Source organism: Dipodomys spectabilis, unplaced genomic scaffold (genome assembly GCF_019054845.1).
Source record: "Dipodomys spectabilis isolate Male_0828 unplaced genomic scaffold, ASM1905484v1 ptg000141l, whole genome shotgun sequence".
In the NCBI taxonomy this organism is placed as follows: domain Eukaryota; kingdom Metazoa; phylum Chordata; class Mammalia; order Rodentia; family Heteromyidae; genus Dipodomys; species Dipodomys spectabilis.
The window spans coordinates 10,401,657-10,423,766 of NW_024870818.1; the positions used below are offsets into that span (position 1 = coordinate 10,401,657).

At 42.0% G+C, this 22,110-nt stretch overlaps 1 protein-coding gene across 1 annotated transcript in view; it reads right to left on the bottom strand.

The window, feature by feature from the left end:
• The window catches only part of Eml6 (EMAP like 6), a 244,991-nt gene that overhangs the window by 25,296 nt on the left and 197,585 nt on the right, over window positions 1–22,110 (bottom strand). The window contains exons 26-27 of the mRNA XM_042691135.1: window positions 14,898–15,099; window positions 14,661–14,787 (exon numbers count right to left, since the gene is read on the bottom strand). Of these exons, the coding sequence (XP_042547069.1) occupies window positions 14,661–14,787; window positions 14,898–15,099 (329 nt within the window). The remainder of the gene's footprint in view (window positions 1–14,660; window positions 14,788–14,897; window positions 15,100–22,110) is intronic.

Genomic DNA, 22,110 nt, shown 5'->3' on the forward strand with positions numbered 1-22,110 from the left:
TTCCCTCAGCAGATTTTGTAGAGTGCTGTGGGAGTAGAAAAACTCGGCTCCAATTAGCCACAAAATGCAAATTTGAAGCCATTCCATGTTCAAAGTGTTCTTGGAGGAACTATAGCTTTGCTTGGATTCCAAAATGTGTCAGGCACTGGTGGCTCACTTCTGTAATCCTAGCTACTCAAGAGGCTGAGAGAGGAGGTTCACAATTCGAAATCAGCCACGGCAGGAAAGTCTGTGTGATTCTTATCTCCAATTAATCACCAAAAATGGGGGAAGTGGAGCTGTAGCTAGTCCTGAGCAAAAACACCTCAGAGATAGTGCCTAGGCCCAGAGTTCAAGCACTAAGATCAGCACCAAAAAACAAAACCAAAAAACAAATACAATACAACCTCAAAATAAACCAACAAACCAACAAACAAACAAAAAAACCCTGCTCCTGTTTTGGGAAAAAGAGCTAACTTTAGATCTTAGTCTATTTTAGAATTGCTTCCTGAGATCATCATGGATGGCCCTGAACTCACAATCCTCTTGCCTTAGCCTCTCAAGTATCGGATTACACATGTGTGCCTATAAGTTTGGCTATAAAGCTAGCCTTACAAAGAATAGAGAACGACTCATTCTTACCTTGATTATAGTTTAAGATAGTTTTAGTATATTCTTAAAGTATATTCCAAAAATTAATTTCACTATCTCTTAACCTTTTAAATTCAGCTTCTAGAAAAATCATATACATATGTATGTATATGTACATACATACGTATATAATATTTAAACGCTATTTCCTAAGGGCAAAATTATAATCTGAAATAAAACATGGGCTGGAAAAGGGCTGACACCAGCAGCTGCAGACTTTGCGGATTCAGTGCACCCTTTCACATACTGAATTCTGGCAGCCCTCTGGGAATGATTAGAGGACTAAAACAACATTCAAACAAATTAAGAATAATTACAATGCAATTATTCCCACAGTGTGACAGTGTCTTCCATGTTTATGAAGCAGTGAGAGATCAGCCTTTCACACTGTCCTGTTTGAGTAGAATGCAGTATAGCCTTGAAAGTACTTGCTTATATACTCACAAGCTAAGGCTCCTGCCTGCTGGACCTCTTTTATTAGTTGAATAAAGGTGTTTTCATTTCCATACATGTATCTAATGTACTCATCTCAAACCATACCAAAGCTACCTTTCATCACTCTCCTCCCCCACTTTCCTTCCTTAAAACTATTTCAAGGCTGGAGGCCTTGCTTAAGTGGTGGAGCACCCGCCTAGTAAGCATGAGGCCCTGAGTTCAAATCCCAGGACTGCAAAAAACAAATTAAAATGTATTTAAAATAAATAAATAAATATATATATATACATCAATAACAGATTTCATTGTGTGTGTAGATATCTATCTATCTATATCTACATATAGCTATAGACATAGATATAATAGGTTTCATGGTTCTGTTTTCATACATGCTTATAAAGTGTCTTCATCTTCATTAACCCTCTCCATTGGGCCTCTCCCCATCATAATGCATTGCACAATACAAATCCAGAGTAAACAGGTTAAGCCAGACAATGATAGGGGAGCTGATAGAACTAGACAATCAGAAAGTCCCCATATCAGCAGAATGGAAGGGACAGAAAACAAATTAAAGGGATAATGGGTAAAAGAAATGCTTTGGGAAACCTAGATGAGGAGAGATGGAGGGGGAGAGAAGGGAGGTCTGTCTGTAAATTGTGTAAGATACAGGGATTTGCTTTTTCCTGAAGGGATCTGGATGGGGCTGGAAAGACTAGAATGTGTTTCTTGGAGAAGTGGATGGCTCCCATTATGGAGCAGTGACACAAGAAGAGACAATGAGGCACCAATGGACAGAAGGAGGAGTCCAAACACCGCTGTGGGCTCAGGCTTGAACTCATCTGGTCTGGGAAGAGAAGGAAGGAGGTGAATGATTTATGTAGGTGGAAGATGGGATGCAAAATCAAAGAGAAAGAAAACTGTTAGGACAGAGTTTATGTCCAATGGCTTCTGTTTTAGTAAAGGAGGATGAAAGAAAAGCTATCTACCAAGAGTATAGGGTAGAAGGTTGAGAAATGCAAAAATCTGGCTCACTGCTATGTTTTCAAGTTAAGGCTTCAAGTTCACAAGTCAGGTATTCTACCATTTGAATTGGACCTATCTTATTTATTTTTATTTTTTATTTTTGGGGGTCCGGTCGTGGGGCCTGAACTCTGGGCCTGGGTGCTGACCCTCAGCTCTTTAGCTCAAGGGTAGTGCTCTACCACTTGAGCCACAGCGCCACTTCTGGCTTTTTTCTTTTTGCTTATGTGGTGCTGAGGAATGGAATCCAGGGCCTCATGCATGCAAGGCAAGCGCTCTACCACTGAGCCACCTTCCCAGCCCCGGACCTATCTTATTTTTAAGATAGGGTTTTGTTCTATTTTGAGGCTAGCCTTGAACTTTCTCTCCTGATTTCCATTTATTAAGGAGCTAGGATTACAAGTGTGAGCCATGTGCCTGCTGAGATTCTTCTTTTTGATAGAAAAGTGCTTGCAGTATGTGTGTGTGTGTGTGTGTGATTGTGCGCATGCACATGTGTACACGCTGGTCATCCTGAACTTGAACTGAGAGCTCTACCACTTGAGCTCTATCTTTTCTTGGAGAGAGGAGCCTCTTGGGTTTTCCTGCCTGGGCTGGCTTTGAACCATAATGCTCAGATATTGGCTTCCTGAGTAGCTAAGCACCACGGGTGCCCAGCCTGCTTAGCTATTTTTAATGCTTTTTTCCCTTTTTTGTAGTACTGGAGTTTGAATTCAGGACCTTACATTTGCTAGGCACTACTACTTGAGCCATACGTCTAACCTTTTTTATTCTCATTATTTTTAAATAGGATTTTCTTTGTTGCCTAGGCCTAGATGTTTCCAGCTTGGCTGGGATGACAGGTATATCACTGTACTTAGCTTCTTTCTTTCTTTTTGTTTTTGGTTGGTTGTGGGGCTTGAACTCTGGGCCTGGGTGCTGTCCCTGAGTTCTTCAGCTCAAGGCTAGAGCACCACTTCTGGTTTTCTGGTGGTTTATTGGAGATAGGAATCTCACGGACTTTCCTGCCCAGGCTGGCTTTGAACCATGATTCTCAGATCTCAGCCTCTTAAGTAGCTGGGATTACAGGCATGAGCCACTGGCTCCTGGCCTAGCTTCTTCCTTTATGGTAGAGATGGGAGGGATCTCACAAACTTTTTGTCTGGAATGACCTCAAACCACAATCCTGACATTAGCCTCCTGAGTAGCTAGGATTACAAGCATGAGTCACTATGCCTTATGCCCAGTTTGTGTGTGCATGTGTGCGTGCGTGCGTGCATGCGTGCATGTGTGTGTGTGTGTGTGTGCTGGTACTAGGGCTTGAATTCAGGGCCTTGGTACTTTCCCTTAGCTTTTCTGCTCAAGGCTGGTGCTCTACCACTTGAACCACACCTCTACTTCTAGCTTTTTGGTGAATTAGAAATAAGAGTCCTATAGACTTTCATGCTTGAGCTAGCTTTAAACAGTGATAATCAGATTTTAGCATCCAGAATAGCAATGATTACAGGAATGAGCCACTGGTGCCTAGTTTGGTTTTGTTTTTTGTTTGTTATTTTGTTTAATTTCCAAGAACGCATAGGTTTAATTCAACTTGTTATAGTGTAGGAGTGTGATTTCCTAGGTATATCAGTCTTTTAAAAATCATTTTCTATTTTTAGCACTTTCTTATAGATTATTTTGCCCTGGCATACTGTTTGTGACAAAAAGTGAAAAAACTATTCTGTAATGAATGGCAGTTTTGATTCCTAAAATTATCAGGTACGTAGAAGTCACTGCTTTGCTTCAAACCAACACAGAAAACGAAAGGAAAAGCATTTATAAAAATAGCCCTAGGCTGGGAAGGTGGCTCAGTGGTAGAGCACTTGCCTTGCATGCCTGAGGCCCTGGGTTCAATTCTTCAGCACCACATAAGCAAAAAGAAAAAAGCGGGAAGTGGCGCCATGGCTCAAGTGGTAGAGCACTAGCCTTGAGCTGAAGAGCTGAGGGACAGCGCCTAGGCCCAGAGTTCAGGCCCCATGACTGGATTCCCGCCCCCAAAAAATAGCCCTAAATTAACTCTAAAAATCAACTAATTATTCAGGTTTTTGTGGAGTCTTCCACCTAAACATAGGCATTGAAAATGATTAATCTAATGATTTCAAGATGTAATAGATAATACAATCTCAATTCCTTCCTCCCACTGGAAGAAAACTCAAAAGTCTTGGTATGCTCTACCTGCTCTGAGCAGCTCTGAGTGCAGGACTCTTGCAGAATCAAGGGGTGGAGGAGGAAGGAGAACTCAATCCAGACAAAGGTTCTCAAGAGCAGGATGCAGCTCTCCCCCTCTCCCCCCCCACCTCCCTGCTCACTGCCCCCCCCCCACCCCCCCAACACTTTCTCCCACGGTGAGGGCTGAGCTGAGCATTTATACAACATGTAAGTCTCTGCCGCTCTCTGCACTAAAAGCCTTGTGAAGGTCAGTCAGTCTTTCCTCACAACTGAAATGGAAATGTAGGATTAAAGGTTGCTGTGTGTTTATTGGGCTAAGCATCAAGACAGGATTTGGCAGTTTTGAGGGTCTCAGTAGCACAAATTCAGCAGTGCTTGCTTAGCAGGATTGTCAGTTCTTAACAACGCTAACAATACAAGCTCACAAAGCAGCTATTGATCCTGGATGACAAAGGGCCTCTGTCAGAGCTGAAGAAAATGCTAGAAGCAGAGGCTGTTTACTGGCCGGTGGACATGACCATGGCCCTGCCTGGAGAGAGTCATTGTCTGCCTTCTTCATGCTCATCACGCCTTGGGCAAGCTTGAAATTCCCACACAGTGACTGATTAAGTAAGCATTTTTTTCCCCCAAATTGGGGGCAGGTTCTCCCAGCAGATTTCTATATCCAAACATAGCATAAAAGGTTAGAAGAGAAACTGGGATTGCCTATATATGGTGGTGTGTTTTAACTTGAGAAAATTTGTCTAAATCTTTCTTATTTTTTTTATACTGTCACTAGTGAGCACGTTCTTTGTTACATCTAAACTTACTGCCAAAGAAGCTTTGTATATAAAATAATGTGATGTTGATGGTGACACAAGTTTCTTTTCAGTTTCTTTTATCTGGGATTACATATATTAAAACTATACAAACTATACAAATATGTCAGTGCCTATTGGAGAGATAAGATGAAGTTTTTTAAAAAATTAACCCCAGAGCATCTCACAGACAGGCGGGAGGGTTCTCAGCTTTTGTGCCGGCAGTGCCATTTCCTGCAAAGACCATCACAGGTGCGAATACAATGAAGGTAGATATGGCTGCTGAGAAGGCAAGGGTTTACAAAGCATTCTGTACATGGGTTCATTTACTTACCAAGAAAAGTAGCTAGTGGGTCTTGGTAGCTACTGCAGGTGAGAGCTACCTGAGAATTGAGGTTGGCAGCCACCTGGGGCAGAAAACTGTAGAGCGGAGGTATGGCTCAAGAGGTAGAGCTCCAGCCTTAAATGAAGAAGTCAAGCAAGGGGGCTGGGAGGTTGGCTCAACGTGCTTGCCTTGCATGCATGAGGCCCTGGGTTCGATTCCTCAGCACCACATAAACAAAAAGAAAAAGCTGGAAGTGGCGCTATGGCTCAAGAGGTAAAGAGCTAGCCTTGAGCTGAATTGCTGAGGGATGGCACCCAGGCCCGGAGTTCAGGCCCCACAACCGACCAAAAATGAAAAAAAAGAAGTCAAGCAAGAATATAAAGCTCTTAGTTCAAACCCAGAAGAAAGAATGAAAGAAAGGAAGGAAGGAAGAAAGAAAGAAAGGAAGAAAGGAAGGAAGAAAGAGAAAAAGAAGAAGGTTTGAGAGAGTGAGAAAGAGAATGAGAGAGGGGAGGGAGAGGGAGAGGAAGGAGGGGAAGGTCATTCAGCCTACTCATCCGAGATATTTGTTTGCTACATCCTATAGGCAAGTATCTGTGTTGGGCACATGGTGGTATAACAACAGGTATAGCACCAACCCCTAGGAATCAAGTCTGGAAACTGGTGATAGCTACTGTCTGTCTGTCTGTCTGTCTGTCTGTCTGTCTGTCTGTCTGTCTGTCTGTCTGTCTATCTATCTATCTATCTATCTATCTATCTATCTATCTATCTATCTATCTCTATCTATTCATCCATGCCGTGTATTAAGGATTCAAGAATTACAGAAGGCTAATAATTTGGGACTGAAACAAAAATCAGAACAAAATCAGATAAAATCAGAGCAAAGTATAAACAATCAGAACAAATAAAACCATAGTAAAAACCACATTAACATTTCTTTATAAACCATGGAATACAGTTTTTTTCATAGAAAGAAAGATTTTAGCTTAGGCTCATAAACCTATCCAAATCAACTCAAGAAAAGGAACAAAATTAAAGACAAAGTTTAGGCAATATCCATTTAGCTATAGGCACAGTTTAACAAAATGTTTGGGAAAACTTCAATGTCAGAATACAATTCTAAGGTCATTTGAAGCTGGCACCTGTCACTTCACTGATGGAGGGATTCTGAGGTTTAAAAGGCTCAAAATGTGCTTCTCATTTTGGTTTGGTCAAAGTTCTATGGCTTCCTTAGGAACACATGCTATGTAGACTGAGAGTGATTATGCACCAGAAGGTCTAAAGTATTAATGTAAGGGAATACTCACAGATTCCTTCTCTATAATCCATGCTAAGAATAATTCTGGCACTGCATCTCTGAGTGTTCTCTGTGCTGGCAGCTGGGATGGATAGAGAGTGAGCTGTCTTTGTGATAGAAGGCAGTTTGTGACAGTCCACAGAATAGAGATTCTAGTTAGTACAATGCTCCAGTCCTAGGTCCGTGAGGCTCAAACCCTTTTAATCCAAGATGACTATCCAGTATACAAAAGTTGTTGTTGCTAGGAAGTGAAGGAAGTAAAGAGAACTGGCAAAGCTCAGAGAAGACACACTTTAGAAAAACAAAACTTATCCTTCAAGATCCTGACTTGCCTGCAGGTCCACAGTGAGGGGTTACTGACCGATGCTGGGACACTGATGGCTGAGATCAGCCAAATGTGGGTGAGTGTTACAAGGGCCACTGGCATCTGGAGGAGTCCTTATTCATGGGGCTGTTGTAGGCCCCACTCATCCACACATGGGAAGGATTTTCAGCATATATGAGTGATAAAGAAAAGGTGCCTGATCTCTGGACCCCTCCTAAATACCTTATTGTCACTAATTCTCTGCCAGACAAAGACAAAAGCTCTTGAGATGTACACTAGAGGTAAGGGCCTTTCTGTTTCTGGCCATTGTTAGAAATTGTCTAATGGCAGAAGCCAGATGATAATCACAACTTGACCACTGGAAGTGCCAATTACCTACAGGCAGGAATTTTCATGCTAGATTTTGAGTTTCAAAGCCAGCATAGCAGCAAGATCTCAGACTTCCATATATAATCTACATATACCACTGGTAAAGAAGCTAAATCTTGGTTAATGATTAACTTCCTTCATCATTTAGAAAATATTTACTGAATGCCAGAATACTCTTGATTTTAGAGATAAGGAAGTAGATGAAATAGAAATGGTACTTTCACAGAATTTGTGATCAGAAAAGGCACAGCCAGAGGAATAATGAAGGAAGCCATCTTCATCCCCTGCCTTGAGCCTGCTGAGACAGACTGTTGAAGTAAAAGTCAGTTTCTCTGACTTCATGGCAGACACACTGAAGTGCGTCAGGAGTGTCTGTCATATTACTCCTTGAGCAGCTAAGGCATGTCACATTTGGATGTGTTTTGGGAGGATTTAGAAGGCAGAATGTTATAGAGCTTTAAAAAAAAAACCCAATCAGGGGACTGGGAAGGTGGCTTGCCTTGAATGCATGAGGCCCTGGGTTCGATTCCTCAGCACCACATAAGCAGAAAAAACTGGAAGTGGTGCTGTGGCTCAAGTGGTAGAGTGCTAGCCTTGAGCTGAAGAGCAGAGGGACAGCACCCAGGCCCAGAGATCAGGCCCCACGACTGACAAAAAACAAAACAAAACGAAAAAAAAAACCAACTCAGGAAAATAGTAAAGAAAGCCTCCTGGGCTTGAAAAAAATGCTCCTAAGCCTATTTCTGTGTCTCACCAGGAACAATCTGAAACTCATTAGGAACAGTGGGAGCCACACAATGCCAAAGGAAATGCTTATGAGCTGCTGCTTCATGGAATCCTATCACTTTCGAAAGTCTCAAAATTAAAGAAAATTTACAATCTCTAACTTATGTACAACTACTTACATCACTGTGCAGATATGAAGACTAAAAGCGTACTGGTGTCAGAAGTGGGATTGAAGCACAGGACATAGTCAAATCTTTGCAAGAAGGTAGCCAGCTACTTTCAAGGTAAATATTGGATTCTTTTTTTTTTTGCGGGGGTGGGGGGGTGGGGGGGTAGGGGTCAGTCGTGGAGCCTGCACTCTAGCCCTGGGCACTGCCCTTCAATTCTTCAGCTCAAGGCTAGTGCTCTACCACTTGAGCCACAGCACCACTTCCAGCTTTTTCTGCTTACGTGGTGCTGAGGAATCGAACCCAGGGCCTCATGCATGCAAGGCAAGGACTCTCCCACAGAGCCACCTTGCCAAATATTGGATCTTCAAATATAAGAGGAACTCTAAGGGGAGCTGCATTTTGCCTTGACTCTCATTGAGTCTACGTTTCTTTTGAAATTCATAGATTATCCAGAACTATGTAGCCAAGGGAATAGAAAGATATCAAAGGCTCACATTTTGGAAAGATAATACTTACTAGTAGTAACAAAGTTGATATCAAACTGTCATTAAATGCCATTTTCCTTTAAAACAAAAGCCTTCGATGGAGGCTATCTTGAAGTTAAAAAACCTGTCTGTCTGTCTGTCTGTCTGTCTGCTGCCTGCCTGCCTGCCTGCCTGCCTGCCTGCCTGCCTGCCTGCCTGCCTGTCTGTCTGCCTGCCTGCCTGCCTGTCTGCCTGCCTGTCTGTCTGTCTCTCTCGGATACTGGGCCTTGAACTCTGGGCCTGAGTGCTTTCCCTTTTTTTACTCAAGGCTAATGCTCTACCTATCAGTGGAGCTACAGTTCCACTTCCAGCTTTTTGGTGATTAACTGGAGATAGGAGTTTCACAGACTTTCCTGCTGGGCTATCTTTGAACCATGAGCCTCAGCTCTCAGCTTCCTGCTAGCTAGGGTTACAGGCATGAGCCTCTGGTACTCTATATTTTTCTTTTTCCTCCTACTTTAAACCTGTTATACTTAATATAAATCCTTGTTAAAACTTTTTTATGGTGTTATTTGGAGGACAGAAATTTTTTAAAAATGATTTTTCAAATTGTATTGCAGATGTAGGGATGCAAATAACATTTAACTAGTATGCAAACTTTGAATGATAAAGTATATAAAAATACTGTTTCTAGCCGGGTGCTGGTGGCTCATGCCTGTAATCCTAGCTACTCAGGAGGCTGAAATCTGAGGGTCATGGTTCAAAGCCAGCCCAGGCAGAAAAGTCCCTGGGAGACTCTTACTCTCTAGTTAATCACTCAAAACCTGGAAGTGGTGTTTTGGCACAAGTGGTAAAGCACTAGCCTTGAGCACAAAGAGGCTCAGGGACAGCACTCAAGCCCTGGATTCAAGCCCCATAACCAACAAAAACCAAACATATATTGTTTCTTTTCTCCCTCTTCTTTTAATTTTAGGTCTGGGCATGGGACTTAAACTTGGTATCTGATACATTTGCTCAACTGAGCCATGCCTCCAACTCCTATGGGTTGATTCTCTCTCTCTCTCTCTCCCCCCCCCCAGTGTTTCCCAAAGGTTCTTTTTAGAAATTAAGATGAAGCTCGGAGCTGGTGGCTCACGCCTATAATCCTAGCTACTCAGGAGGCTGAGATCTGAGGATCATGGTTCAAAGCCCAGGCAGGAAAGTCTGTGAGATTCTTATCTCCAATAAACCACCAGAAAACCAGAAGTGGAGCTGTGGCTTAAGTGGTAGAGGTAGCCTTGAGCTGAAGAGCTGAAGGACAGTGTCCAGGCCCACAGTTCAAGCCCCACGACTGACAAAAAAAAGAAAAAAGAAAAAGAAAGAAAAGAAAGTAAGATGATTATGTAATATTACTTGCCCAAATAAGACATCTGAACAAATTTGACTAAATATATTTGATAAATTGGTGAATAAAGTAGTATCATAATTGCTAAAAGCACTTATAATCAATAAGTACATTAAACCAGTTCCAAGACAATAAAATTTATGTTTTTAAAATAGCCTTTCAATTTCATTATTTCAAGGGACAAATGACCTTTTCAGATTGAGATAAAGCTGGAGAGGCTGGCCACAAGCCCCAGGTCTTCCTGAGGAAAGAAAAGAACATGCCTTAGGTCAGTGCAGGATTTGATGTGAAGTCACATGGCTTCGAAGGTTAGTGTTTTATACCTTAAATTGCTTGAAGAAAATGATACCACCACCACCACCTCCCCCTCCCCCCCGCCCTGCATCCTTTTTTTTAGAAAGAACTTCCTGACATTTCTGGTATCTATTAAGTAATTTGTCTGCAGATGGATGAAATAAGCATGATCTGGGAAAAGCAGGAGATTCGGTCAAAAGTGGAGGGCAAGGGACATGTCAGTTTGGAGTTGGGAACCTGGGAGGCAGAGGTTTGGAAGGTTTGGAAAGGATGTTCTTGACCAGAATTAGAACTGAGTCAGCCATGGATGAAGGAAGCAGTGTGTGGCAGCCCCAGAAAATCCAGATGTGGTGTGAAAATCATGGATTCCCTAATTGGAAAAGATTTCAGGACTTTCCTCAGGCATACGCTACACACAGCAACTGAATGGCAGGTTCACTCGAGGTTGGGGACTGGCTGACTAAGCCTAAGTCAAGGAAGCCAGGCAGCAGCAATGCGGTGGCAGAGGAGAACCATACAAACTGCAGACCTGAGAGGTAGAGGCCACTATTCTGAGAAACTATAGTGGTTTTCTCACTTCTCAAAAGATTGGAAGTGAAGAGTATGCTGACTTCAGAAGAACAAGAATTTATAGTATGTTTGAAATTGCACAAGAAAGCATGCTCTGAAGTCACAAGACTATTTTTAAACCAATAATTAAGAGCTGAATTAAGAGATGAAACATGACTATCTTGTACTTTAAGAATCAGGAAAATAAAATAAAAATAACTGATGATGGGCATCGGGGCCTCCTAGCTACTCAGGAGGTTGAGTTCTGAGGATCACAGTTCAAAGCCAGCCTGGGCAGGAAAGTCCATGAGACTCTTATCTCCAATTCACCACCAGATAACCAGAAGTGGCAGTATGGCTCAAGTGGTAGAGCGCTCGCTTTGAGCTAAAGAGCTCAGGGACAGTGCCCAAGCCCAGAGTTCAAGACACATGACTGACAAAAACAAACAAACAAACAAAAACCCCAAACTCAAAACTGATGTAATGCATAGCTTATGAAAGTAAGAAAATTAAGGAGCGGAGCTGGGTTGGGAGAGATGGGAAAGAATGATGAAAGGGGTGACATTGATCAAGATACATCTACTTCTAAACTGATGTGTTGAGTGGTAACTCGTTTGTACAGCTACTTAAAGATAATGAAGATATAATTTTTAAAAATGACTGATGTATAATGTGTAGCTGTCTTCCAGACATTTTCTTGGTTTGACAGGTGTTGCACTCATCTGGCTTTTTCTAACTATTTTTGGAAAGTGGAAAAGGATTTAAATGACAGAGAACTGCCTAAACTATCTCTAAAAGGCAAAATATAGGACCCTGAACAGAGGAGCATTCCAAGTACACTTCTCCATTGGTCCTTGCGTGCTCAGCTCTTAGACCCATTGGTGTGTGTCTTGGCCCAGGTGTTTGGGAAAGGCACCCAGGTAACTGCAGGCATTATACACTGAGGGATGATAAAGCAGGTCTTGAATCAGCAGGCCTAAGTCAGAGGGAAGTGGCTCAGGAGCTGCTGATTGGAGCTCCAAAGAGTCCCAAGGAAACCTAGGCTACTGTTGGGCTTCACACTCCCAATGTGTGAGGCACCTGCAGCAATTTCCCAAGAGGTTGGAGTCCATGAGCCCATTTTCTACCCATGAAGCCTGAGATGTACAGTAGGGTTCCACCTATGAATCCTACTCACTTGCCTTTTGCCCTTAGGGCTCAGTCTTTCCCCATGTGTATCTCGCCCTCTGCTTCTCACAGATCCCGTAACTGCCCTGCCTTGTCTGACTTCTTTCTGTGTCATAGTTCAGGAGCTTCCTATCTACTTGCAGATCCCTGCAAGTATTGGCCAGTATGGGGAGAGACAGATTGTTCTTGGTTCTGATTATGTTTTTCCTCCACAGACTGCTAAGACAAACCTCACCTACAGCTCTGGGTTGGCTTCCCTGTCGGGTGTGGGCACATTCTGCTCCCAGCATGCTGTGTGGCTGGCACTGTCTCTCTGATTATAGCTCCTTCTGCAAACTGATGCCATCAAGTTTAAGTTATCAAGGAAGCTGCTCTCTATAGAGAAAGCTTGGGTATTTCTCTGGACCTTATACTTATCTTAAAATGGTTTTCTTCACTCTGTGTATTATAGGGTAAATTATTTTTTAAAAGTGCCACAAAAGTACCAAAATGCTTATACCATAAAATCATGGAATATTCTTTTCCTTTTGCTAAATGGGGTTGATTTAGCTGGGTGCCAGTGGCTCACACTTGTAATCCTAGCTACTCAGGGGGCTGAGATCTGAGGATTGCAGTTTAAAGCCAGTCCAGGCAGGACTAACCACTAACCACTAAAAAGACTAGAAGTGAAGTTCTGGCTCAAGTGGTAGAGTGCTAGCCTTGAGCATAAAAGCTCAGGGACAATTCCCAGGCCTTGAAGTCAAGCCCTAGGACTGGTATGCGTGCACGCACGTGCATGTTGCATGCACACACACAAAGTTGATTCGGTGTGTCCTACTGTATGACAATTTTGAAATCTAGCATGGTGAAGAAAATAAGATAGCTCCAAATTTTTATTTCATTTAAAAATTTTGAATTTCAAAATGGAAAATTCTTAAGACTGTCTATCCTCTAGGATGAAAAGTGTAACATTTGATGGAATTGTAAAAAGAAACAGTGAGGCAAGAAGGGGTTTTGATGAGCAATGGATTAAGTCTAAAATCAGCTGTAGTATTTAGGAATTAGGGCTTTGGTTAGATGACTGTATTTACTAACTGGTCTAAATCCCAGCATAATATAACACTACATTTTGTAGAAATCACTAGGCATAATCTTGGAAGAGTAGCCAAGCCAATGCCTTTCATCATGGAATGTGAAAGTGGAAAGGGTAGACCATTTATTTTGCAAAGGAATGCTTAATTTGGGCCAAATGTTGTTTGATAGAGTGGATTAGTTTACTAGGAGGCCTATTCGAGTACTTCTACACATATGGTTCTTTTTTTCTTAATGCTTAGAATTAAATCCTTTAACATATTGCCAGAAAAATTAACTATATAAAACACTGCAAAAAAACTATTTCTTTTAATCCAAAAATGCTGACCCTTCACTGTAATACCTCCCGACGATGCAAGGGAAGGGCTAGGGCTTCTCTGAATCACAGTCCATCTTCCCAGGAGCAGGCCCACTGCCGCCAAACTCAGCATCTTTCTCTGAGCTGAAGCCCAATGCAGTGAAGTCACATTGTATCTAAATATACACCTAGGGTAAGTACTGATAGGTCATATTTATGAAGTAGTTATTACTAGGCACAAAGCCCTACAAGAGCAAGCAGCAACTTCAATCCTACATTATACTTCACAACACCAATGGTGAATACTGAGCCTACCACAATGTGAAGAGCTCTCAGAGAATTCCTTATACATCTTTGATATCCCTGAAATTCTCCTGAGGTGTTAGTTTTTACTTCGTATTTCCCCCTTAAGTAAGAACATGGTAAATTATGTAACCATGAGCGCTGCTTTTTAGAAATTCTAAAATCTTTCCCAATTTATCTTTGTTTGTTCAAGTTTGCTATGTAGGCCAGGCTGGGCACAGTCTCATGATCTTCTTGCTTACACCTCCCCACTTGCTGGGATTATAGGCTGTGCTATCATGTCTGGCTCAAATATTTCTTAGCAGTACTTAAAAGAACACATCAAAAGGCGTAATATAAGACTAGGAATCCTCTTTTTGCATTCAAGGCAACAAAAACAAATGGGTCAGGCCTGGAATCACCAAACCCCCTCTCTCTACCGAACAAATGTGGGCAAGTAGACACTGGAAGAGAAAGAATCCCAAATAACAGAGCATACCTAAATCTCCCACAAATCCACAAATCCCCCTCCAACACTTCAGAAACCCTCCCTCCTATACTGTTAGTGAGCAACACTCTGATAGCCATCACATTTAGGGCAGCCCCTGGACTTCCAGCTAAGACAAATGTAGTCCAACCAAATTTCCTAGCTCCATAGCCAACTCCTTGGTATAAAAATCTCAGCCACCCCTGGCTGTGTCACAAAGGCAATCAGGCGATGTTATTTAGCTTAAGTTTGTGTATAGGTTAAGATTCTGGGTGGAAAAGAGTTGTTTCAGTATCAGCTTTGAGGGTAAGGAAAATCCATTCTGGTTCACATAAGTTTCTTGTCAAGTAAGGCAAATGCAGACAAACCTGGCAACACCATACCTTTCTTCCACGGATACTTCTTTCAGCTGCTGGTGTGGTTTGGTGCCTTCCATCTCCCTGATGCTCACGGCATAGATCTTGGTAGTGTAGTCAATGGCCTTTTCTCTAGCAACGTCGCTGTCATAGCCTCAAACAACAGAAGGAGATTGGGGAGCCAGTTGGTTTGCAATGGCTTGGGAAGGGACAATGGAGGAAGGTGCAGTCAGCGAGAGAGGCATGTGGCGGGTGGGGACTCACCTCCATCCTCCTCAGCATCTGTGTCTGACTCCTCACTGTCTACCAGCTTGCTCTCCTGGGTCCCCACAAACTCCCTGGTCCAAATCATCAAGGCTGTGTCTGCACCGCCCACCGTGAGTAGCACAGAGTCATTGTGCAGCCATCTAACATTGGTGACATGAGCACTGTGCCCCACGTACTTCTTGAATCTTGCATGCTGTCCCTGTAAACAAAGCCAGAAATGGGAAGTTACCCCAGCCAGTGGGTCTTTATCCTTCTCTCTGGGCTAATTCATCCATATTTCTTTCCTTCCCTCTATGCTTCTCTTCCTTCCTTCCTTCTTTCTTCCTTCCTTCCTTCCTTCCTCCCTCCCTCCTTCCTTCCCTCCTTCCTTCCTTTTCTTCCTCTTTCTATATTTCTTTCTCTTACTCTCTCTTTTTTCTCTCACTTTCTTTCTCTCTCTCTGACCTTGTTTCTCTCTGTTTCTGTCTTCCTTTTGCTGCCATTTCTGGGGCTTGAACTCAAGGACCTCACATTTATTCAGCTTACTTACACATGACTGGCACTCTACCAATTGAGCCATGCCTTCAACCCATGGTCCACGTATGTTCTAGGGTGGTTTCTACTCTACGTAATGAAGTGCCTTATTTAACAGCAGTGATCTTCTTATCTGTCATTGGACTACATATTTCAGGATGACAGGATCTCAATCTCTTGTCTTAAGACAGTATCTGGCAACCAATTAATGAAACATTTCTGAGCTTGTTTGTCTCTCTCAAATATCAAATGTGGCATCTCCACAGGTCTTTAGTGTGAATTTCTAAAGGAGAGTTTGGCTGACATTTGAGATAAAAAAATGTCTTTGTAGCCATCCCCACAGTGGCTTTGGTCCCACAGCCCAGCAATAACAGAAGAGCAAGGACCTTGAGTAGGATTGAAAGCAAACACAGCAGCAGTTTCTGCTTTACATCCTGGAAACCATTTCTAATGCCAGAAAGACTCAAAAAAATTGGCTTAAAGACAAATCAACCTCCTTCTCAAACATACACACCCAACTAAATAACACCAAGTTTCTGAGTAACTACTAGAAGCAGGTGCCTAGGCTCCTCCACGTCTATCCCCAGAGGGTGAGAGGTGAGGGAAAATGTGGTTGGTGGCTCTCTCCAGGACTGACAAGTGGTAGAAGCCAGAGTTGGCACCAGAAAGATCTTCCACTTTGGGCTCATGAGACACAGTCTGGCAAAAACAGGTCTAGCAAGAGCCATGGAGGGGTAGAGTTTTTCCACCCTGTCAGCGGCTCCCAGGGAATACCTTATGCAATGTGGGAAGCCACATGAACTCTCTGAGGTCATGAGATGGCCACCAGTGTCCCAGTTTGGATTGGTATACTGGAAAACCTGAAACCAGCACAGACACACGGCAGGAAACAGGTGCAGGGACATCCGTGACTTTGAAATACTCTTGGTGAGGATCTCTTTGTATCTGGCTGGCTCCGACCTGCCAACTCAGTGGAACTGTCCCCTCCGTAGCAGTGGAGAAAGGCTGGCCATGAAAACAGGCAAACACATTTCTAGGAAGCCACTGGAGCCACTAGTTTGTTTGCCAATAGACAGAACAAAGTAAGAATCTGCAAGAGACTCTTCTGTGTGATCACGTGAGAAGCATGGCAAGGTACAACATAGTGGCCATGGCCACATGCCCGTTGGTCCGCTTGTTAACCTGCAGCGTATCACTGCAAGTTAGTTTCTTTTTTCTTTCTTTTTTTCCTTTTTTTCTGGTGCTGGCCCTGGGGCTTGAACTCAGGGCCTGGGCACTGTCCGAGATTTTGTGCTCAAAGGTAGTGCTCTATCAGTTGAGCTCAATTTCCAGCTTTTTGATGGTTATTTGGAGATAAGACTCTCTCAGCATTTGCCTGCCTGGGCTGGCTTCAACCATGATCCTCAGATCTCAACCTCCTGAGTAGCTAGGATTACGGGTGTGAGCCACCAGCAACCGGCTTATAAATTAGTTTCTTTAGAGGAAAAGAAAGGAAAAGCACCCAAGAGATACTTCTTTGTATGTTTACTAGTAACAAAGTGGAAGGAAGAATTTAAAACAAAAACACTCGGGGGGGGGGGGGGGGGGAAACAGATGCTAATGTGGTCAGTTGGGTTGCAGAGAGAAAGAAATACAGAGAAGAGAGGAGATACACACACACACACACACACACACACACACACACACACACACACACACACACACACACACACACACACACACACACACACACACACACACAAATTTCTTGGGCCCCTGAAGCTATTTAATAAAGGTCAACACCTTCCTGTAAGGGTAACTCTCAGAACAGGAAACAAGATCGATAAAACAATAAAAGGAAGCCACAGTTACTAGAAAGTTCCAGAAAACCAGCTATGTCTCAAGAGGAGGCAGCTGGTATGGATGCTGCTCCCCCTCAGCCTGGGACCTGCCTCAGGCAGTCCGGTCAGTCCGGCGAGCTGTTCTTTGGGGCTGTCATGCCAACCTCTGTATTTCTGGAATCACCGCTTTTCCACAAGTCTTCTGTTTCACCAAGTCATGAAAGAATAGGTGATAAGAGCCAGAAGACTCTGGAATGTCTCCAGAGCACTGGTGGTTAATCTCTATTAGGTAAGAAATTCCTAAGAATCTGATGACTGCTATGCACCCTTTCCACAAATCACAGCACTTCACATACAGTTGTTTTGTGCAAAATATTTTTTTTTTATATTCAACAAGGTAACTTAAGGGCAGAGGGATTTACAAATGTAAGTAGCATTGTAGTCTTTTAGCTTCTCCGTTCAGTGAAAGGCCATAGGTTTACAAGGGAAGGGAAGCTACAAGAAGCAATTGGCTAACTAGATGGTGCTGAGAACAGAATGCTTTCTGGATCATTGTTTAAAGTACTGAGAAAATGGCTGTGCTCTGGCAAGAGTCAGAGTCTGGCTGGTGGAGGCTGGGGACAAGGTGACTGTCAAGGCCAATGATCACATTAAAAGGTTTTAAACTACAAAACTGAGCACTAAGAAGGGTGCATATTTACTATAGAAAGAAAAATGCTTGGAAGAAGTGCCTGTTAACCCTAGGGAAAAGAAATGGGAAAAGGGGTGGTGCAGGCCTGTAATCCTAGCTACTCAGAAGGCTGAGATCTGAGGATTACAGTTCAAAGCCAGCCAGGCAGGAAAGTCCATGAGACTCTTATCTCCAATAAACCACTCAGAAAACCGGAAGTGGTGCTGTGGCTCAAGTGGTTGAGCGCTCACCTTGAACTGAAGAGCTAAGGGACAGGGCCCAGGCCCAGAGTTCAAGCCCTATGACTGACAATTAAAAAAAAAAAATAAAGACCTAGGATCTTGGCAGTTAACAAAGGGAGTTTGGAGTTTGGAACAGACAGATGTGTGATGATAATAGGAGATCTCTGGTATCACCAAGAAGCGATGACCTAGAAGTCAGTGCTAGAACCTGGTGATGGCAATGTAGGAGTCCGCCTAGGTTGTATATGCCTAGCTGAGTAGTTGAAACAACAGAAGACTATTTCTCACAGTTTGGAGGCTGATTCAGTCCCTGGGTTTTCTTCCTGGTCTGGGGATTAGCATTTACTATCTATGTACTCACAGGACTTTTCCTCCCTGTGTGCTCACACCTGTTAGCAGAGAGAGCGCAGTGTGGTGTCTGTTTTTGTGATACAGATCTCACTATGTGGTACAGGCTGGTCTTGAATTTGTAGTCCTCTTGCTTCAGAGGTGAGGATTAAGGGTAGTGGGGAGACAAATGGGGAGAGGAATAGTGGGCAAATACAGTCATCCATGTACATATGTGAAAATGGAATCAGGAACAGGAGGGGATGGGATAGATGTGACGGCGAGGAAGAATGATAGAAGGCATGACACTGATCAAGATGCATTGTACACGTAAATGGGCATGCCAAGTTGACTCTAAATAATCATACTCATCTGAGGACCCCTTGTGGTTTGGGCCTTAAGTTGTCCAAAGTCTTCCTGGTGGCTAATTCGCTGAATTCTCACTGGATTGAATATTAGCTGGGTTGATAATCATTACATAATGTTTGCGTGGGGAATATAACTCAGCTCTAACAACTTTGCCAAGTTGACTCTAAATAATCATACTCATCTGAGGACCCCTTGTGGTTTGGGCCTTAAGTTGTCCAAAGTCTTCCTGGTGGCTAATTCGCTGAATTCTCACTGGATTGAGTATTAGCCGGGTTGATAATCATTACATAATGTTTGCGTGGGGAATATAACTCAGCTCTAACAACTTTGCCATTTTTTTTTTGTCGGTTATGGGGCCTGAACTCTGGGCCTGGGAGCTGTTTTTCAGCTCAAGGATAGCGCTCTACCACTTGTTCCACAGCGCCACTTCCAGCTTTTTTCTGCTTATGTGGTGCTGAGGAATCGAACCCAGGGCCTCATGCGTGCGAGAAAAGCACTCTACTACTGAGCCACCTTCCTAGCCCCAACTTTGCCAATTTAAAACCCTGAGAAATAGTTATTCTTCTTTCTCAAGATCGGTTTTCCTATTAAGGATCTTTCATAGTTCCTAAAATGTGAATTTTAGAATAATTTTTCCATTTCAATGAAAAATGTCATTGGAATTTTGATAGGACTACCATTATTTCAGGTAGTATAGAAAGTTTTAATAATATTAATCCATCCAATTTATGAACATAGGATAACTTATTGTATATCTCATATCTACTTATTTTTGTCATCTTCAATTTCTTCATTCGTGTCTTTTTATTGCCAGCATATATATTTTTCATCTCCTTAATTAAATTTATTCTTTCATGTTTTTTATATCAGTTTTGGGTCTTGAACTCAGGGCCTGGGAGTTATCTCTGAGCTTAGAATAGTGCTCTACCATTTGTGCTACAGCTCCCCTTTGGCTTTTTGGTGGTTAGCTGGAGATAAGAGTCTCTCAGACTTTCCTGCCCAGGCTAGCTTCAAACGGCAATCCTCAGATCTCAGCCTCCTGAGTAGCTAGGATTACAGGCATGAGCCACTAGTGCCTGGCTAACTAAATTTATTCTTAATAATTTTATTGCTTTTGGTGCTATCATGAATTATTCTCATTTTTGGATAGTATGTTATTAGTGCATAGAAATAAAACAGATGTTTGTATGTTAATTTCATATCCTGAAATTTTACTAAATATTTCTAATAGCTTTTTGCTGGAGTTTCTAGGATTTCTGTATGTAAGAGCACATCTACAAATAGAGACAACTTTACTTCTTCTTTTCTGACTTAGATGCCTTTTCTTTTTCTTGCCTATTTGCTCTGGCTGGGACTTCCAGAATTTATATTAAACAGAAGTGGTGAAAATAGGCATACTTATCTTGTTTTTGATCTTAAAGGGAAAGCTTTAGCTTTTCACCTTGGATATTATGTTAGCTCTGAGCTGGTTACTTATAGCTACTATTATATTCACGTACATTTCTTCTATATCTAATTTGTTAACTTTTAAAAATCATAAAATGGAGGTAAATTTGAGAAATGCCCTTTTCATACATGTTGAGATAATTGTATGCTTTTATCCTTTATTCTGTTAATATGGCAATATCATACTTACTGATTTACATATAGCGAAACATTCTTGTATCTAGGGGTTTCACTTGTTGAGGATTTTCGTACCTATGTTCATCAAGGCTATTGATCTGTAAATGTCTTTTCTTATAGTATCTTCATCTACCTTCAATACGAGTATAATGCTGGCCTCATAAAATTACTTCAGAAATATTCCTTAATCTCCTTTTTTTTTTTTAGGTGTGAGAAGTTTGGTGTTAATTTTTTCAAAATGTGTGACAGAATTCTCTTATGAGGCCATTTTTTTCCCCTCAGTTTTTCTAGGAAGATTTTAATTAATGATGAAATCTGCTTACTTATTACTCGTCCATTCAGATTTTCTACTTTTTCATCATTTGCTCTCGGTAGTTTGTATGTTTCCAGGAATTTATCACTTTCTTCTGGGTTATCAATTTGTTGGCATAACTATCATGGTATAATTGCTCATGGTAAGACTCTTAACTATCCTTGTGTTGCTGTTGCATTGTGTAGTATCTCCTTTTATGTATAATTTCCCTCATTTCTAATGGTTAATCTAGCTGAAGATTTGTTAATTATATCTTTTAAAAACTCTACTTCTTAGTTCCATTTCTCTCTTCTGTTCTCTTTACAGTATCTATTTGACTGATTTCTCCTGTAATCCTTATTATTTCTTATACTTACCATGGTTTGGGCCACAATCTACTTCTGGCTTTTTGCTGGCTTAATGGAGATAAGAAGCTCATGGATTTTTCTGCCTGGGTTGGTTTTGAACTTCGATCCTTAGATCTCAGCCTCCTGAGTAGCTAGTATTACAGGCATGAGTTCTCCAGCTAATGGTCTTAATCTTCTTTTGTTTGTTTTATAGTTCCTGAAGTATAAAACTGAGATTTTTTCTTAATTCTCCAATTTACTTTGAATTGTGCATTTGTAGGAATTTACTATTCCATTTTATCTGTATGTCTAAAAGGTTTTATGATGATATGTGAGAAGAAATCTTACAGAAGAGCTTAATGAATAAAATACAAAACAGACTGACACTTACTCAAGCAGGGGTAGCACCTTAATGCTCCTTTCCCTATCCCTGAAACGTCTCCATGGAACTCTATTGGTCTGAGGAACAGCTTCAAATGTCTGCTGCAGATGTCCCACCCACCTGTTCAGGCTGGGGAAGTAGATGATGAATTTCTAGTACTGAGCAAGATACCATAGTATCATAGAGGTTTCAGCTACTGAGGTACCTGCCAAACTTTTAGTCTTCTAAAATCAAGGCATCTTTACTTTCTTATCTTCATGTAACTAGGTGCATTTTCTTTTTTCTTATCAAGGAGAATGGTTAGTTAAAACCCAATACTGATAAAGTAAAAATGTCTGATAAGTGAAAGGGAAGTAATGAATCATTGGCAAAGGTCACCAGGTGGCAATGAAATTTAGGACACACAGTGAAAGCAACAATGGACATAATAAAACATGTACCATAGAACAATACTCAAACTGGGAGACGGTGGCTCACACCTGTAATCATAGATACGCAGGAGACTGAGATCTGAGGATCATGGTTCAAAGCCAGTCTCAGCAGGAAAGTCCCTGAGACTCTTATCTCCAATAAACCACTAGAAAACCGGAAGTGGTACTGTGGCTCAAGCGGTAGAGCGCTCGCC